The 20,003-nt window shown below is 45.5% G+C and overlaps 1 protein-coding gene across 2 annotated transcripts; it reads left to right on the top strand.

Annotated features, from left to right (window-relative positions):
* ATP2C2 (ATPase secretory pathway Ca2+ transporting 2) lies at positions 1-19,947 on the top strand. 2 transcript variants are annotated; one of them, XM_072346728.1, is made up of 27 exons: positions 1-408; positions 3,453-3,560; positions 4,016-4,132; positions 5,173-5,262; positions 5,338-5,373; positions 5,451-5,512; positions 5,943-6,051; positions 6,129-6,278; positions 6,381-6,449; positions 6,921-6,996; positions 7,236-7,302; positions 8,529-8,653; positions 10,815-10,912; positions 11,554-11,655; positions 12,463-12,552; positions 13,394-13,495; positions 14,077-14,233; positions 14,950-15,120; positions 15,653-15,750; positions 15,835-15,885; positions 16,227-16,393; positions 17,060-17,128; positions 17,201-17,317; positions 17,869-18,016; positions 18,598-18,693; positions 18,796-18,937; positions 19,622-19,947. In XM_072346728.1, exons 1-27 carry the CDS (start codon positions 310-312, stop codon positions 19,732-19,734), a joined length of 2,829 nt encoding a protein of 942 aa, XP_072202829.1. In that variant the 5' UTR covers positions 1-309; the 3' UTR covers positions 19,735-19,947. The 2 variants fall into 2 exon arrangements, with proteins under 2 accessions (XP_072202829.1, XP_072202831.1); XM_072346730.1 differs by having other exon boundaries at positions 19,552-19,947.
* Positions 19,948-20,003: the final 56 nt, after the last annotated feature.

Here is a 20,003-nt window from a genome sequence, read left to right as displayed (position 1 = left end):
ATGCATCAGTGCCCTGCAGGTTTGCAGCAAGCACAAGAAAACCCAGGCTGGTGAGCCCTCAGTGTGATCTGCAGGTGCTGTGCACGCACACACCGTGTTCTCATATCACCACAGCCACTCTTAAACACATACAGGCTTTCTTTGGCTTTATGGGCGAAGGGTGCGCAGCCTCCCTCCGGCACCTGCAGCTGAAGGCGTGACTTGGCAGCAGGTGACACTGCCTCTCCCCGCCTGTAACCACAGCCCCGCGCTTGCAGGGCAATCCGAGCAGTGCCCGTGGCACCGGGTGCTCCCACTGCCCCGGCAAAGATGGTGGAAGGAGTGCTCGCCAAGCTGTTCCCCAAACGACCATCTGCTCGTCTGACACAGAAGTATCAGCCCCTTGGGAGCACCGAGCCGGAAGAGGAGGTGAGGATTTCCCAAAGCCCTGGCTGGGACCTGCTGAAATACTTTGTGCGCCTGGGGTTGAGTCTGTCGCCTCTGCCTGCCAGTCTGCTCTGTGCCGTGGGAGTGTGATGTGGCTGTGCTCTGTGAGCTGCAATGGGGGTAATGAGGGGGTTTGTTCCTGTAGGATGCATGCACTGCACACCACTCAGGGCCTGCGGGTTGTAGGGCAGCCTGCCCACCCCATGGGTTCCCTGAGCTGCTCCTGGGCATTGCTGCACTGAGCTGGGCTGCAGGGCTCAGCCTGAGGAGCCTGCTCCTCAATGCTCGCTTTTCCTGTAAGATGCTGATGTATGAATGCTGGTTTTTACTACCTCTTATCTCTACCATCACCGATGGGTCAAAGCACGGTGGTTCAGGTGTCACATTTGTTGCTACTGTTGGTTTTTCTCCACTAAAGCTTGCAAGCTGGGATTCTTTTGTTGCCACGTTTACTCAGCACATGGATTTCCATTGCTCAAGACACACTTTTCTCCCACACATCAGAGCAGTGCGGTGCCCTCCCACATGAACCCGATCCTCAGCCTGCAGGGTTCGCCCTTAGTCCTGTCCCTACAAAACCATCCGTGCACTTCCAGATCCTCAGGTTCTTTCCTGCAATCATCTGATTGAAGCCTGTTCTCAGGTATCACCTCTGCTAATCCTCTGAGCCTTTCAGAGCCTTGTCTTTCCAGCAGAGGGGCTGATCAGTGTAACAGAGAGAAGAAAGCAAGGCATTGAGCTCTTCCCCATAGCAGCCGTGGGTGGTGCTGCTCTGTGCTCCTCAAGCACAGCCCCTGGCTCCAAGGAGAGGGCGATGCTGCTGAGGCTGTAAATGTCTGCAGTCTTGTTTCAATGGGAGGCTGAGGTTTCTAACACTGTGCAGTCTGGTTGCTTCCAGCAATTAGGCCAGCTCGCTCTGTGTCTGTGCCAAAGTAAACAGTGATACATATTTACTGCAGGACATACGCCCTGCTGGAATTATAGCTCTGGTCCTGCAGAGTGTGACGTGCTCGTAGCATGGCAGGAGTGACCAGAGTTTCTGCTGTGGGCACAGCGAGTAGGCAGAGATGTGAAAGCCCAGCAGCTTCAGGCGGGTCCTTGGAGGACCCATAGCAGGTTGAAGCCATTGCAGCACAGCTGTGCAGAGGCTGGAGGATGTCAGGAGGGGTCTCGTTCCAGAGCCTTTGTGGATGTTCCTGTTACTTAGGGGCACACCAGAAAACCTTGTAACAATGCTGTCACAAGTAGAAACCCTTTCAAGGCCTGTGGGGTCACTGCTGGTCTGTTGGGTGGAGTAATGAATAGCACAGTTATTTCACCCCAAAAGAAGAAAATTTCCAAGCTGTGCTATTTAAGTTCACCCAACAATTATTTGTATCTTGTATGCATCCCAGTGACTGCCGTGGCTTGAACAACTTGATGTATCAGGAGCATATTCCCAGGCTGTGATTTAGCCTGGTAAATGACTCACGTCTCCCTGACACCCCAGGCACTTCACATCAGCAAAACCCTTTTTTGTCCTTTTCCTCACTGCATTGAATCCACTCAAGTTTGAGGAGCCAGAGCCTGGAGCACAGACACTACCCAGCCCTGTCCTCCATTCAGGGCTGAGGTGGGCTTATTTCATTCAGTAAGCATGGAGAATATAACAAGGAGGCTTCTGCTTAAGGCTTTAATGGACCTCTAAATAACTTAGCCTACTTTCGACCAGATTTACAGCATACAAACTGGTCCAGGAGCCCCAAGCTTTTCCCCTTGCTGCATAACAATTGATGGGTTGTATAACAATTGAGGCCGAGGATGGAGGTGATGGGGCAGGCAGCTGCACAGCTCTGCCACAGAGCTCTGCTGTACCTGAGCTTGCAAAGCAGTGGGAGCTGGAGCTGTCCTGGAAATAGAAACCATGCCATGCTGGTGGGCAGTCATGGCCAGGCACAGGTTGATCACTATGGATTAGCTCACAGCAGTAAAAGCACTCATTCACAGCAGCCGTGGTGCTCATACATCCACGCATGTGCTTCCATCATCCCTCTCCTCCACACCTTCCCAAAGGTAAATACCGGTGTTAGAACAGAAGCTGGCAGACCTGGCTGCTCCCACCAGCTCTGTGGGACTGCAGGCACATTGCCTCCTGCCTGTGCCGCTTCCCATCCTCCAACACCTTTCACTAACCCATGAGCTCAGTAAGGCTAGGCTGTTTTTTCCCTCTTGGAGGCAGTGGAGGTGGGTTCTGCCTCCTCCTGTTGGGGCAGAGATCGTCCCAGCTCACCATTACCATTCTTTTTTCCCTCTGACAGGTTGGTTTTGTCTTTAACAAGTAAAACCAGGCTTTCCTTGCTCTGAGCATAGAACACACAGTAAAACAGTGGCAACGCTGGCATGACAAAATGCTTATCTTGGGCAGGATCCCTACAAACAACAGGGCCCCTCATGCTTTCTTACCCACAGCACTGCCGCGTGTTTGTCTTCTTGCAATCCAGCTCCTAATCGTGTCACTTTCTGCCAACTGATAACAGCCCCAAAGAAGGTTCAGGTGGCCTTTTAACCGAGGCGGCACCTCACCCATTGTGAGGCTTTGATAGAAAACCACTCAGCTGGTCCCAGTCCTGGCCTGCCCATCTCTGCAATGCAGCCAGAGGGGATTGCAGTGCAGATAAGCTGACTGTTTAGCCTAATAACCCAACAGAACTGAGGGTAATAACGTTGGTGGTTCTGACTGCACAGCAGATGTCCTGCTCTCCCACCACCTACAGGGAGGGTCTCTTGCCTGCAAGCACAGAGCCAGCATTCCCAGCTGCCTTGGGGTGAACACTGGGACTGTAGGGCAGTGAGGTGCACCTGACTTTGGGGCTGAGGTTTAATTAGGGACTGTTATAAAGCGCTGTGATGGGAAATAGTTTTATGACCTATGGAGCTGCAGGGCTGATAGGATAAGAGAATGGGATTGAGGGAGGGATAGAGAAATGCTAAATGGCTTTCTGCTGATGGGGCCATCATCTAACAAGTGCTTTATCTCCTCTCTGCAGAGCCAGGAGTGTGAGCTGAAAGTCATTGAGCAGGAGAAGGAGGTGACAGTTCTGCTGCCAAAAGATGCATGTAAATACCATAAAGAAGACTTGGCCAAAGCCTTACACGTAAGGAGTTTTAGCTACATTCATGAACATAATGCTGCAGACTGTGCAGTTATTGATCCAAATCATCAGCATCTCCTTAGAAATCATTGTCACGAGAGTGCACACAATGTATTTTCCCTGCTTTTTAGAGCAGGTTTAATTTCAGAGCTGACTTCACAGCCTGATCCCCACACCCCAGCTCTGCCCTGTCCCCTGCCCACAGCATTGCTGCTGCTGAGTGGGTTGCTGGTCCCCAGCAGGAATGTTGGCCCTGGCAGGGCTGCGTGCGATGCCTGGCATTGAGGCTGCTGCATGTGGCCAGCAAGATGGATGGAGGGATGCTGAGGCACAGAAGGGGGGTTCCTAGAGAGTTGCTTTGTTCCTCAGCAAAGTGAGAGTCTGATGTTTAGACCTGCATTTGTAGCAGTTTTCTGTGACTATCCGTGTAACGTTGTTTTACTTTAATGTCCTGCTAGGTTGATTTACAAACTGGGCTCTCCGAGTTTTCTGTGCTACAGCGCAGATTGAAACATGGCTGGAATGAATTTTCAGTGGATGCCTCAGAGCCTATATGGAAGAAATACCTGGACCAGGTAAGTGTTTTTGGCACGGATTCTTGGTTCCTGCTGACAGCCCCCAGCTGCGGTGGCTCAAGCAAGTCTCTATATTGAAATATTCCATGGATTCAGCCCTGGGACAGGACGTGCCTGAGATCCAGAAGCTGTTCCCACAGTAAAGCCATTGTGAGGTGCAGATGCGGGTTCATTTAACCTGGAGATAACATCTTAAAATGAAAATAAAGCTTTTTATCTCCACGCAGCCCACAAATCAAAAGTTATAGCTCAGTGAACTGGTTTCTGGAGCGCATCTGTTCTCTTTAAGGCAAGTGATAAAATCAGGGAAGGTTTGGGAAAGCCAGATGTACCCAGGAGTGGGGCAAACCTGACAGAGTTTTCTTAAATGCTCTCATATATATTGAAGGCATCTTTCACCTCTCCTAATTTTTTTCCTATGTCACCAATGCGCTTTTATGGCTTTGGTGTAAGCATCACCAAAGCTCTTCAAGGATTCTTTCATTTTCAATAAATAACTGATTTGTTTGGTTTGGTTGTTGGCTTTTGGGTTGGTTTTTTTTGACTCCTCCTTGACTGTCTTAAATCATTTCTCCTACGAGGACATGAAACAAACTATTCAGTGCCACCAGTTCCCATTCTAGCTAAATGGAGTGGTGATTTTTGCACATATGAGTAGGGCCCTAAAATCCATGCCTGAAAGTGAAGGGATAAGTGAGAAACTCTCCCATAGTGTGCCTTTTCCATTCTGCTGCTGATTTTGGTGATGGTTTCCATTTTTGGGTGGGGGGGAGGTTTGTAACACCTGACAATGTTGGCTCCTGCAGCCAGGGCAGAGCTTGACAGATTGATGAGGAGAAAAGGGGGAAGAAAAAGGGAGAGAGAGGAGTTCTAGTATCAAGTTCTAAAAGGCAATAAAAGGTTTTTGTCTGCACCTGTTGTGCCTCTAAGGCGATTTCAGAGCTTGCCCTGCCCTATGTGAAATCCTTGCCTTTCTGAACGGCTCTGAGACCAGCTCAGACCATGTTTATGTTCTGATTCATTTCGTTTCTTTTTGTCAGTTTAAAAATCCCCTCATTCTCTTGCTGCTGGCTTCTGCTTTGGTAAGCGTCATCACTAAGGAATACGAGGATGCCGCAAGCATCACCATGGTAGGTGCACATCTCCTGAACCCCGACCCTTTGCTTCCCGAAGCCAATGTGCCTGTAACACCTCTCTGTCCTCAGGCTGTGCTCATCGTGGTCACTGTGGCCTTCATCCAGGTACGTGCAGCAGGGCTCAGCCCCACAGTCCCCGGCAGGTCACTCATCTGACTTGGCTTTCTTTTCTGATTTAAAAGGAGTATCGTTCTGAAAAGTCTCTGGAAGAGCTGAACAAGTTGGTTCCCCCTGAGTGCAACTGGTAAGGCAGAGCTGGCTGGTGGGGTGTGAGTCCTGTGGGTTATGGGGGCAGAACTGGCTGGCAAGAAGTACGGCTGCAGGTCACTGCTGGTGTAATGAGAAAGCAGTGTCTGGAAGATAAAGATGGGCTGAGAGTGCTGGTGTTGTTGGGTCTGGAGGAGAGAAAGCTCTGGGGAGACAGCACTGCAGCATTCTAGTACCTGAATGGGGCTTCCAAGAGAGCTGGGAAGGGGTTGGAGTAAGATGATTTCTGAGCTCTCTTCTGACACAAACCATTCTATGGTTCTATGGTTAGTTTAGATTTTGTTACTTACACTGCAGGATCCTTGGGCAGGGCTCTTGCTTTCCTGCCTGTTATTCCTGAGCCTGCGGAAAGAATAATGAGCTCACAGCCTGCTTTCTTTTCTTCTTTTTCTATTTGTCTAATCTAGCCTGAGGGAAGGAAAACTGCAGCATCTTCTAGCACGAGAGCTTGTGCCTGGAGATATCATATATCTTTCTGTTGGTGATAGGGTCCCCGCAGACCTCAGGCTGATAGAGGTAAATGCAGCTCCATGGACAAGGGCCAGCTTTATAGGGTGTCTTAGCAGTGCAAGAAATAGCATGTTTTTATTTAGGTTACAGATCTGCTGGTGGATGAATCCAGTTTTACAGGAGAAGCTGAGCCTTGCAACAAGACTGATGGTGTGTTACTGGAAGCTGGAGACATAACTACACTGAGCAATGTTGTTTTCATGGGGACCCTGGTGCGATATGGGAAGGGAAAAGTGAGTCCTCACCCCCAGTCTTTCCCCTGATGGTAGTCACAGAATCTTTTAAATAAGATTTTTCATTTACTTCTCTCCTTTTCCCCCTCCCCCTCTTTTCAGGGTGTAGTTATCGGGACAGGTGAAAACTCACAGTTTGGAGAGGTGTTCAAAATGATGCAAGCTGAAGAGGTAAAAAGTCTCTGGAAATGGTGCATGTGCTGGGTTAAAATCATGAAAGGAAGCACTGCTGGGGCAATGCAGTGCATTAGATCTCTGCTGTTTAGGTCTCTGCTATTGAATGCCTGCATGACTGAGAGATGCCTGAGCCATGTGGCTTCTTGTTTGGTTTGTTTTCTTTTTCCTCCACTCCCTATAGCTATATACACTCGTAGTATATACTATAGCTATATACTTCTTCTTAGTTCTATACATGCCATGCTTTCACTGGCTTCAGCTCTGAACCAAACACAGATGAGGTGTTAGAAACTAATCAACTCTTGATCTTAGGTTTGGAGTGGGTAAGCACTGAGCAGTATGGGGCAGTTATGAGGGCCATGGTAATGATGACCAGAACTGTGTGGGGTTATCATTCTACCCTACCTTCATCTTCTCATCTTTCATAATGCACAAAGAAAAACATTTGTTTTCTCTTGTTTCCAGACTCCCAAAACACCTCTCCAAAAAAGCATGGACAGGCTGGGGAAGCAACTCACCCTTTTCTCCTTTGGTATAATTGGTGAGTTGAACGCAATGCTTACAGCTGTGTGTGGAGCTGGGAGAGCCCTCAGTGCTCCAGGGCTGCTGCTTTCGAAAGTACTTGATGGGATTGAATGGGATTTGGGGAGGTATAAGCAGAGATTCCCGGGAAGGAAACATCTGCTTCACTGCGTAATTCCTTCTCCGACAGCAGCTAAAGCAGATTGGAGAGGTATAATTTTCTTAATGGTTTTTAATCTGATGTTTTCCCTGCACCAGGTTTAATAATGCTCATTGGCTGGTTACAAGGGAAGCATATTCTCAGCATGTTCACCATTGGAGTTAGGTGAGGACTTGAAAGCTCCTTTCTCTTTGATTTGTACTGAAATATGTCCCAGGGAGTTTCCTGTTCAAAACAATGGACGCCTCACAAAACAAAGCTTGCATAAGACCCTTCAGAAGTACACACTGATCTTGCACCAATGTGATTAATGTTGGCTTTACGATAGAGTTTAGCAGAAAAAGAAGCATGGATGTCTTTGGAAATCAATTACATTCAAATATATTTCTCCTTATTTTCTCTGAACAAAGTATTCAGGAAGTCTTCACTGGCACTTCCCATCTCATCCTGCCAAGAGTGTCCTTTCCTGTCTGTACTATGAATTTACTGGGAGTGAACAACAGCAAATATTAGCCTTTGCTGTTCTTTCTAGATTTACACATAGTGACAGGAATGTGCGCTTTATGGACATGAAATGCATGTGCAAGCCCTTAATCAAACATCATAAACCATGTGTTTTTAGTAGCGCCCATAAAATCTATTGTGTGATGGTGTGATGACTCTGAAATGAGTCCTTCAGAAAAGCTTTCCATGGAAATGACAATAAAAATAAAAACAAAACTGCAGATGAGGAGACAACAGAGCAACAGGTAATGGGGTGGCAAAGAAAAGCAGTTAGGTGTGAATGCTGGGAGCAGCCCATGGCTTTGAAAGTCCTCCTTGGTTACACTTTGGATTTATATGTGGCAGTGCTCAGTTACCCAAGGAAATAATTAAAGGACAGATGTGGCCAGCATCTGAGTTTTCCATGCATGCCAGCTGTTGTGGGCTGCATTCGGTGTGCACAGCATAGAGATATCTGGGCAGTTCATTCTCTCCTGACGTAGCTTGCAACCACATGTAGGAGATGTGGGGCTGCGTATGGACAGGAGTCAGTAGCTGTCACATGAGATGTGATGTCAGGGAGTGTTCATGTTCCATCCTCAAAGTTAAATGAATGAAATGCAATCTCTAAATCCCTGCTGAACCAGAATTCGATGCTCTTTAATGACATGAAGAAGAAAAGTGATCGCTTGGTCAAAATTACCCAGAAAAATGTTGAAGGGCTGGATAGATATCTTGCTCTTTATTCTTTTTTCCCAGCAATCCCAGTGGTTAACAGTGCCCACTTCCACTCAGATGTGCCCATATAGGCAGGAAGACTCACCCCATTCAGCCGTCCCTTTGGGATGGTTGGTAGCACTTTCAGTCTGACCTGTATATTGGAACCATTTTCTCTCTGTTGTCCCCAGCCTGGCGGTGGCTGCCATTCCAGAGGGCCTTCCCATCGTGGTCACTGTGACGCTGGTGCTGGGCGTTCTTCGCATGGCCAAGAAAAGAGTGATTGTGAAGAAGCTGCCCATTGTAGAAACCTTAGGTGAGTTTTCAAAGGAGCCACAGGTTTTGGTCATTCATTCAAGTTCAGCTGAGGCCAGGTGAGCCTCCATTTGATTTTTATTCTATCATATCATTTCATTGTTTTACTTTATTTAATTGCTTTCTTACTTATTTATTATTTTAATATAGAAATATGTGTATTTTACCTTGGAATATGCTTACTGGGCCTGAGCAACCCACTCAGACTTTAATGCTACTCCACGTTCCTCACCTTTTTCCCTTATTTTAGTGACAGTAACGTGATCAGGTGCTGTCATCTATTATGAGTGATGCAGAGAGAAATCAATTGTGACATCTTCCTCCTGCTGCAACCCAACCCATGACAGTGGCCCATGAGGAGCAATGCTCCTGTGCAGCCATGCCTGCTCTGTTTGGGTTGAAAGGCTGGTGGGTTTCTCCTTTTTCCCCTTCCATGGTCCCTGCCATCTACTTTGCTGCCTGGCTACAAAGCCCTGCAGCCCCTCAAGTTGAGCCTGGTGGCACTGACAAAACTATCTGCTTTCCTGCAGTCTATGTAGCCATCTCCCTCATGTCCAAAGAGCTGTGGGAATAGGGATAAGAAAGGATGTTGAGAAGGTATCCAGTCCATTCTCACAGTACAACATAGAATAAACTCTTATGAAAGTATTCTTTCACCTCCTCCTATCTTCAAACTGGCCCTCATCCCCAGGTCGCTGTATTCCAGGCTTTGCTATTCTGACCTTGGTCAGTATGGCAATTATATGAAGGGGAAGATATATTGTGCATTTAGGACCACTCATTAAAATGTGCACTAGATGCCAAGCTGGGCCCAGGTTGTTTAAGATCTGCTGTGCAGCCGGATCTTCAGCTAAGATTTGTCTGACTTTGAAATGCTGCTATTGTTTAAACTGTCCTTGTTTGTTCTGCAGTTAAGGCATCTTATCACCCTGATTTTATTGTACCTGCCCTGACCCAAGACATCTGAGACTGCCTTATCTCATTAAGAATTTTGTTCTGGAAGGGCTGCACCCAAATAGGCATAACTGCCAGATGACCTAGAAGAGAAAAAGCTGTACTCTCTGTAATAATATACAGTAAGCTTCTAAAAGGGAGAAAAATAATCAGAGAATCACCAAGGTTGGAAAAGACCTCCAAGATCATCCAGTCCAACCATCCATCTACCACCAATATCTCCCTGCTAAACCACGTCCCTCAATACAGCATCTGAATGTTCCTTGAGCACCTTCAGAGGTGATTCCACCACTCCCTGGGCCTCCCAGACATTCCAGTGCCTGACCACTCTTCCAGAGAATAATTTTTCCCTCATGTCCAACCTGAATGTCCCCTAGTGCAACTTGAGGCCGTGATCCTCCAGCTTTACCTGGTTCCGTAACTGAAAGTAATTGAAAATGAAACATGAGAGGTGATAGCACAGAAAAGCCAGTCAAGTCAAAACTGTGATTAATTTACTCACAGCCCAATCTGGTTTTTTTTCTCTCCGGGCTCTTAACTAGAAATGATCGTGTTGGTGAGTCTTTGCTAAGCTGTATGGTCACCTCCAGAGCCAGGGAGCACATTCAGACTTCAAAAGGAGCTGAAGTCTGATTCTCTTTTGTGCTGAAGTCATCTTTTTTTTTACCCTTTTTTGAAAGTGGAAAATAACCAGAATGGTGGGAAGTTTTCTCATTCCCTCCTTTGCTGTATTCTGCTGTAAAGGGGCCCTGGCATAAACACGCTTTACTGTTGCAAAGCATGAGTGGGGCAGCTCTCACTCGTAGCTGGATTTTATAGTGCCTTTTGCAGCAGTTTTTGACACATCTGGCCTCGCAACCCTCTGGGGAGGTGGGGAAGGTGCTGTTCCTGACTTAGAGATGGGGAAGCAAAGATTAGTTAAACAGTCCATCTGAGGAAGCTTGTGGCAGAGTGAGAATCTGATACTTCTTGGAACATAATAATAGCTGTTCTGTTGGCTGTGCCTGAGTATGCTGGTCACCTCCTGGAGATCGTGGTCATCTTTGGCTGCTTGTGACCTGATGCTCAAGACAATGCAGACATCTTCAAATGTCTCCTACTGCATCTCACAGCCAGATCACTTGCACATGAAGCATAATCAAATTCCTTTCCTCTCATCCTTTCCTTACAACTTAATGAGTTCTGATGTTAAAACTTCCCTGCATCAGGCTGCTGCAATGTCATCTGCTCAGACAAGACGGGCACTCTGACTGCCAATGAGATGACAGTGACTCGGCTCGTGACCTCAGACGGCTTCCAGGCGGAGGTATGGAGGTGGTGATGTGATGTGGGCCTTCCTATTTAAGCTCAGTGGGGCTGACTTGCTGTTAGTTCTCTGAAGCCCAAATATGGAGCGTTGAGTCTGTCTCCAGAAAAGCATGTCACTGTGCGTCGCTGGTTTGGTCAAAGAGAAGGGACTTTCACAGTGCTGGAGAGACGTGCAGCCCCAGCCCTGCCTGTACAAAAGCCACTCAGATGCCATAAACAAATTGACTTCATCTGCTGTTCTCTGCAATTGTAAACACTGAAATGTGCTGTAGAGCCTTGTGAGTCTATTATAGGAATATTTATTACGAGTAAGTTAATACTTGGCTCATTTACCTGCTTGCAGAATTGATAATGCAGGTGTGATCAGGGCTTTAGCAATACCAGTGAGAACCCACTGTGACCAAAGAACAAGAGCTGCACAGCACTTCTACAGAACCTGAGTTCAGAAGACAAGCTGATCCTTTTGGCCTTATATTTTCTTAATATAATTCACTACCAGCAGCGTTGCCTTGAGCTAGAAAGAAAATCCCAGCGTCCCTTCAAAATCAGAACTCAAGTGCACCTCGCTGTATGGAGACATGCTGTCCATGTGTCTTGTATGGCACTGAGAAAGTGGTTTTCTCTCCCTTCTCTCCTCAGGTCAGTGGGGTGGGCTACAGTGGAGAAGGAAATGTTTATCTTCTGCCATCAAAGGAAATTCTTAAAGAATTTTCCAACGTCTCAGTTGGAAAACTAGTGGAGGTAAGTACAAGTTATGAATCAGCTTGTCCTGTTTGCATTCAGTTTTGATTCGTACAGATTGTTTTGGTTAAAGAGTGTGAGGAAAAACTTGTTTCTAACTTAAAACTACCCGGTGAGTGCAGTCAGGGAGGAATTCTCCAGGTAGTGATGATATGAAACCTGAAGCTAATTGGTGAAAGGCAGCAATCAGGATGTGTAGGGAAAGGCCAGAGTCATCAAGTTGAGAGTCATTGATGTCTTGGAACAAGCTGTGATTCTGGCAGAGGAGAGAGCAATTAATTACCATGTTTGGGTTTTTAATGTGGACAGACTCTAAACTTCAGCCAGCTGTGCAGTCAATATGTAAATGCACTGCAATGGTCTCTGGATTTCATGTTAGCATTAAATATGGTCTTGGGCATTCGAGTGTAGGCTGGGGTGGAGTGTTTGAATAGAGAAATGATCAGAGCTCAAACCTCAAATGGAGGTTAGGCTTTACTGTACCCATACTGCACATTAGCAGCAATAACAGGAAGGTCTGAGTTTACATGGCTTATGAAGTTGGTTTGATACATACCATATTTTGCTTCAGGTTAATTTATCCAAAATGTAAACTTTACCCCCAAAAAGGGGCACGTTCTGTGGATTAAGCAGGTTTAGAAAGCACAAGAACTGATCTTAGGAGATGCAGTTATAGGGAGTAGTACATCTTCTGGGATGTGGTTGCTTTTGTTTTCCAGTCTCCCTCTATTTCAATTAAAGAGATGGAAAAAGCTATAGATTTACTTGTGGAAATACTTACATGGTTCATTTCTGCCCTTTTTCTAGGCTGGCTGTGTGGTCAATAATGCTGTTATCAGGAAAAACTGTGTGATAGGACAGCCCACGGAAGGAGCTCTCCTTGCACTTGCAATGAAGGTGAGATTGTTGAGATAAAACATGCCAGTACTAAAAAGTAATAATAGAAATGGAAAAGCTGGACCTGGTAAATCTGGCAGCAGTGACCAGATTTAAGCCCACAGACTGCTTTTATCCTTTCTTTCCTTTTTCATCCTTTCTTTCCTTTTCTCTTCTCCCCGGGGCTGTAGATGTACACCTCTCCCATGTAAGTCTCTTGTCGTGGACAAACACCTTCCCTGAGCTTCTGTGCTAACAGCAGTAATTGTTTTGCTTGGTTAATTAGTGCAGTTATTCTGCATAGATTTCTTCTGAGCTCAAACCAAAATGTCTGTTAATGTTTCCTCTGGATTCCAGTTAAGAGTTCAGGAGGAAGATGAGTGTGAAAAACAAGCAAGAACTGGCCATGCCAGAAAGCACAGCATAGGGCCATTATATAAGACAAGAATTTTGGCCCTCTGAGCTCAGGTGGGCTGTAAGTTACAGCAGGTGGCTGATGAAGCGATGCAGACATCTGGTTTAGCTCCTAATGTTAAAGCCTGTAACTCTAACAAAGTTGATCCAAAGCCCCACTGAGGGCCTGGACAGCAGTGCATCTCCATGTCATGTTAGTGCTCTTGGAGAACCAAGTGTTGGAGAACCAACGCTTCTTGCAAAAGCTTCAGACTACGGCTTAGTTTACCCCATATCAGGCACCAAAGGGAAAAGATCTTATTGAAATAGAGGTTCTACTCTTCCCCATGCTTTCTTTTGAGCTCTGTGATGTACAACTGCCTTTGAAGTACATGGTCAGTTCTTGACATATGCTGTGCTTTGGCATTGTTCAGCATTACAGTGCTGCTCTTATTTTACTGTACTGCAGATGGAATTAGCTGACATAAGAGATATTTATGCACGGAAGAAGGAAATTCCATTTAGCTCCGAACAGAAGTGGATGGCTGTGAAATGCACGCTGAAAAATCAGGTAAAGCAAACAGTGCTGAGGGCTGGTTTCGTGTTTCTAATTGTGCACCTCAACAATGGGCATGAAATGGTATCTCTTCAGCAAACAGTGCTTTCAGAAGTTAACTGTATCAGGAGGAAAAAGTGAGCAAACCTCAGAATTCCTGACTTGGGTGTAATTTTAGTTGGTTATGCAGTGCTCGAATAGGAGAATTCTTTCTGTGTAGTGGTTTGATCAGGAAAACAAAAGCTGTTGGTTAAAACTGGCAGGGGAAGGGAGATGTGATGCTTAGAAGAAAACGTTGGCCATTCTTCCCTCCCTGCTTAACAAGGAGCTTGACTTAGCTGAGATCATTCTCATGCCATTTCATCGGGCTGTGTCTGTGGTGGCTGAGCATGAAAAATGGCCCAAGCAAAGCCATCGCATCCTATGAGTAATGCACGCAGGTGAGCATGTTACGAAACAGGCAGAAGAGCAAAGGAAAGGATGGTCTTTATATCGTCTTTATATCAGATGAAAAGCTTTGTGCACTGTCAGTATTTTTTAATGTCCTCTTCCCCTTCCCCACCCTTGATAAAATACATTATGTTCTTGCTTTAAAGGATCAGGAAGATATTTACTTCATGAAAGGAGCATTTGAAGAAGTGATTCGATATTGCACTATGTATAACAGCAGTGGCATCTCATTAATGCTCACACCTCAACAGAAAGCCTCCTACCAGCAGGAAGAGAAAAGAATGGGCTCCTCAGGTCTCCGGGGTCAGTCCTTGCTGTCTGTGTCCCTTCTTGTGCCCTAATGCCTTCCTGCTCTTTTTTGGTTAGGATGGGCAGAGGTTTACCCCTTAGCATCACTTGCATGATCTCTTCATGATACATGTCAGAGTCCAGCAAGGGTTTTATTCTGCTGGCTGTTGCTTACCATTAGGCTTTTCTCCCCCCTTTTTTTTTCCTTCTTTTTCCTGCTGGATTTAAATTAGTGACCTTGAAAGGAGCTGAAAATAAGCACTGGTACCAGTGAGTGTTTCTTTTCCCTGAAGCGTTGTGATCATCTGTGTTACAGTCTGAAAGTTGCATTGAAAAGCTTCACCTGATCTAGTCAGTGCTCTGCCAAGTTTCGCTTTAAAGAGCTGTTTCAAGAGTGACAAAAAGCAACTGCAAAGGGGGGTCAGAGCATGGATTCGAGCACTGACATTTCCATTTGATGTTTAGTTCAGTTCTTTATTAGGACCAAACGTAACGATCTCCTTTTGATCCTGACAGAAACGCTCTGATTCGGATAAACCCGTATTATTTGAGCTAAGCAATTTTTTGAGCCTCCTATACAATAAGATCTGAATATCTGGCTCGAATGACTTCTTCAGTTGGAAAACTGGAAAGATAAGATCCCCCCTAAATGTTCATTTTAATGTACGGAAGTGAATTGTAAGTAATTTTGCTTTGTTGTCTTTTTTTTTTCCCCCTTCCTCTGTTTCCAGTTCTCGCTTTGGCTTCAGGTTCAGAACTTGGTAAATTAACCTTTTTGGGTCTGGTTGGAATAATTGATCCCCCCAGGGCTGGAGTGAAAGAAGCTGTGCAAGTCCTTGTCGAGTCCGGTGTCTCAGTAAAGATGATAACTGGAGATGCCCTGGAAACTGCTGTGGCTATAGGTAATGAACCTGGTTTCCTTCCTGTGGGTCTGTAGTCTGTCAGATCAGTCCAATGTTGTGTTACGTGATTTATCAATGACCATCTTTATCGTTCTTTTTGTTTGTGTAATAGAGGCTCTGAATATCACTGCCTTCCTGCCTTTTCCATTGAAAAAACTAAACACAGTAATAAAAGAGCTGTGCGCTATGGGCCAAATTCCTGTAAATTGTACTGTTTTAGAGCAAGAAAGGCAAAATCTCAGTGTAGTGCCCTTAGATGGCCTTGCTGGGATTATGAACTCTGCTGATGTTCCAAGTGTGAGCATCTCTGTGCTTCCCATTTTTGCCTTTAGAAGTACACAGTGCAAGCAGCAGAGAGGAGAGGGCTGGACGTAGTACCAGCTCCAGCCCTGAGCATTGCATTGCTTCCACACTGCCACGGTGACTGCCTTCACCAGCTCTTATATTGCTGCCCCTGCTCCTCAAGTCAGGAAAAATAGTTGCCTTTTTCCAGAGCTGATGAGCGGATCTTATTCTGGGCTTTTCTTTGCAGGGCAGAATATTGGTCTTTGCAATGGGAAACTGAAGGCCATGTCTGGGGAAGAGCTGGATCAAGTGGAAGAGTCAGAACTCTCATCCACTGTCAAAAATGTAATGGTTTTGCACACGGTATCGAAGCCTCGTTCCATCTCCACTAGCATCCATCTCACACCATCATGTGTTTTTGTTTTTCAGATTTCCATTTTCTTTAGAACAAGTCCAAAGCACAAGCTAAAAATCATAAAGGTACTAAAAGCTTCTCACATCCATCGTAAACCTTGCAAAATTAATGCACAGGGTGGGACTCAGGAGTTCTGTCCATGACCTGATCTCCCAGGACAAGATCAGCTCAAACTAAATGACCAGAAAACCAAAGCTAAAGCATTGCACTACTTATGACAGTGTTGTTAGTGTTTCTGCTGCATGCCTCTCCTGGGTCGTTTGAGAGATGCACGTAATATTACGCTTGGTATTAACAAGCAATCTGCATTCAGAACTGTGCAGCAGTTCTGTTCAGTGCCCATCCTGTGACTGCCAACAGGACTTCTCCTGGCTTCAGAGTCTCCCTCCTCTCTTCTCCCCTACAGGCTTTGCAGAGAGCTGGTGCCATTGTGTCAATGACAGGAGATGGTGTTAATGATGCTGTGGCTCTGAAATCTGCCGATATTGGGATTGCAATGGGGCAGGCGGGTACAGATGTCAGCAAAGAGGCTGCCAACATGATCCTTGTGGACGATGACTTCTCAACAGTAATGTAGGTTCAGAGACTTCCCTAATCTCTGACCCTTTCTAACTTCAGATGCTTTCTGTCTATCCATTGCAATGAGGCTGTTATGTGACCAGCCCTGGAAAAATCACAAGATGCAGGATGTGTAAGTGGAGATGAATTCCTCAGCAGGGCCTGGCTTGCTTTCAGTTGCGTGTACTGCAATAACTTTTTTGTTTCAGGTGGTGGTGACAAAGCTAGCTTTCACCTGCAAGCCCTGGCTTCTTGTTGCTGTAGCTATAGAGATTTCTCAGTTACTGTAGCTACTTGGAGATTTAAAAGTGCCTGCAAGTCTGGGTAATCTTGACTTGTTCTCTCTGCCTTGTGCAAGAAGCTCAGGGGAAAGATGCATAATTTGCAACACTCTGTTGGTTTCTAACAACAGTCATGGAAGGCAGAGTAGAGCAGGGATAAAATAGGTCACATGTCTGCTTTATGAACCAAGACCTGGCCACATGAAACACAGTTTTCAGATTGATTAGTCCTGATAAAATCATTCTAACTGAGAAGATGCATTGTTCTCCTCTTTCTAAGCTGAAGCCTTTATTTCAGCTAAGTGCTAGCGAAGGTAACTTGTCTTCAAGGTGTCATAGGGAGATCTTAGTGTGAAACACTTAATGTTAGTTATTAAATAAATTCTCCCCTCTCTTCCAGGAATGCAATAGAAGAGGGAAAAGGAATATTTTACAACATAAAAAACTTTGTCCGGTTCCAGCTGAGCACGTAAGTTCTTGTTTGCTTTCACTGCCGTGGAAGCAAGGCCATGCAGACTAAACCTTCTTTTGTGCTTTGCAGGAGCATTTCAGCTTTGAGCCTAATTACTCTGTCAACAGTGCTCAACCTACCAAATCCACTCAATGCTATGCAGATCTTATGGATCAACATCATCATGGATGGGCCCCCAGCCCAAAGGTATAAAAGAGACAAACGAGCAACATAGCAGCTTGTGTTGGCTTAGGAGCACAAACTGTTATGATTTCTTATCTGTGTGCCAATCACTTGATGGTTAAATAAGACAAGCTGTACTTATGTTCCCTTCTGGTCCCTCCTGAAGCTATTTACTACTTCTGTACTTGAGGTTTGACATCTTCCTGTTTTGGGGTGGAATCAAAATCACAAGATACAAGAACGTCATTGAACTGCTAATTACAGCATCTTCATTATGGAAGGGGTGTTGGCCAAAATCTCACCCCTAGCGTTCCCTCTGTGATGACATATGGGTATGATGCGCTAGGATAGTTGAATATTATGTCATTGCAGCAGTTTGTTTTGCAAAACAAAAGAGAGCCTTTATCTTGCTCTCACAGATAATGCAGCCTTATGTAACACTGCCAGAATACTGGCATCTCTCATGCTTTATTTAAAAGAATTTAATCTTCCAGATCCATCTTCTCTTACCAGCAGTATCATTTCAGGACAACCTGTGTTAACTAAACGCAGCATTCTTCTTCTATTTGAGGCAGCTTGGGAGTTGAACCTGTTGATAGGGATACAATCAAACAGCCTCCCCGATGTATTACGGACACTATACTCAGCAAATCACTGATCCTGAAAATCTTCATGTCAGCTCTAATTATCATCAGTGGAACCCTCTTTGTCTTCTGGAAGGAGGTGAGGAAAATCTGCAGTGGTATCTTGTTTTCATCAGGGTGGACGAAGAATGAAGTGAAGGGCAATTTCTGAAGGCAGTACATGTTAACTTCCTGAAGTACATCCAGTGGGGAAGGATTAGTAAGGGCACGGTGTTAGGAAGCCAAAGTCCTTGCTCTGTTTCTCCCTTCCTGTCTTGCCTCTTATTGGGCCTTTCCTATCTAGAATGAGGAAAGTGACTTGAAACGATTCCAGCGCCCCATAGTACTTTTAGCCTCTGGAGTTCCACAGCCGTAGAGAATATCAAGCACATAAGTACTGCACATATTGGTTAGTTAAAATTATTAGTGCTGTAACAGTGTAGATAATTCAGTTTAGAATATGCTTCATACAGAATCCACCTCGGTTAAAAATAGGGTTGATAAGATCGTAAACCCAGCAATTAGCAGGAAGAAATCAATGCTGCCTATACCATCTAGAAGTAGATTTGTTCTTTTGCTTGACTGTACTTTGAACTGCCTGGGATCGTTACAGGGAATATTTAGGTCATTCATTGCATGGAAAGGCTTAAGTAACCCCTGGGACTGTGTGTATGCGTTCAGAATCCTACAGGTGGTATAACCCCCCGGACCACAACCATGACTTTTACGTGCTTTGTGTTTTTTGACCTCTTCAATGCTCTGACGTGCCGCTCTCAGGTGAGATCGTCGTGTCAGCAATAATTTCTGCTCTAAAAAAAGCCCATAGAATGCAAACATTTTGCATGGGAAGGCTTATTTTCTTTTTTTCCCCTTCTCTAGACAAAGCTGATACTGGAAATAGGCTTCTTTCGGAACCGCATGTTCTTGTATTCTGTGCTGGGGTCATTTCTGGGACAGCTGGCTGTGATTTACGTCCCTCCATTACAAAAGATCTTCCAGACAGAGAACTTAGGAGTGCTGGGTAAGTTACAAAATACATATATAGCTTCTAAGCTACTTTAAAAAGCAGATGGAATTGCCAAGTTGCTACGTGATAGCTCCTCTGAGATTGCTGGTAGGGGAAATCAGGCAGCAGCACACATACCTGAATGCATAGAAGCAGTTACACAGAAATGCTCGTAGTTAACGATATTCCAGGGTAGGTTTTCAGTTTTGATTCACTGTAATAAATGCAGGCAGATTGAGGTTATTCCAGGAGCTCTGTCTGATGACTTTTCGTTAAATCAATCTATCCAGGATCATTATGCAGTTGCTCTGTTTTGCAGGAAGCTCAGTAAATGTTGCTGAGTTGAAATGCAGTGCATATTTTAGCATCCGAATCAGTCCGAGCAAACTCTGTGTGGCATTACATCATCTTTACCTTAGGGCACATTGGTAGAAGCAGGGTTCAATGATTCCAAATGATCAATGATGTCTGGCCATCATGTGGGCTGTACCAGCTGACTGCATGTTTCTTGTCTATTGTGGACAAGAAGAGATGAGACAGTAGACAAGTCTATTTCACTCCAGCAGCTACCATGAGCATAGCTAGGCTGTACCTCTGTACTGATGCACCAGAACAGGTATCTACTGCAGGATGGTCCTCAGCCCAACACAAAACCCAGCTGCCCACCGTGTTTGCCCACGCTCTGTTTCCTCTCAACAGACTTGCTCTTTCTTACTGGCCTGGCTTCCTCAGTTTTCGTTGTGTCTGAGTTGGTCAAACTCTGTGAAAAACGCTGCTGCCACCAGAAGCACAACAAGGAATGCAGGAACTGATGCAAAAGATGCCCGGAGCAGAGCTGTGACGTGGGGTAACTCAAAGCACCGGTCTATTAAGGAACACATCTGTTCTGAGGATACCCCAGTGAATCGCTACCAACAGTTCTTCCCACTCCGGTCTGTTCCTTCCTGTATGTAAGCTATGTGAGCTCTACAGACACCTCTGGAATGGCTGCTGTTTTAAACCAAGATCAGGTGTATTTTTATAACGTTGATCTCTGCGCTGACAATGCTGGTAGCCCCCAAACGGAGTAACGCAGCTTCAC

The sequence above is a fragment of the Excalfactoria chinensis genome, chromosome 11 (assembly GCF_039878825.1).
Source record: "Excalfactoria chinensis isolate bCotChi1 chromosome 11, bCotChi1.hap2, whole genome shotgun sequence".
Taxonomy (NCBI): domain Eukaryota; kingdom Metazoa; phylum Chordata; class Aves; order Galliformes; family Phasianidae; genus Excalfactoria; species Excalfactoria chinensis.
The sequence above is the reverse complement of the archived record's forward strand: the minus strand, read 5'-3'. Positions and strand labels throughout refer to the sequence as shown.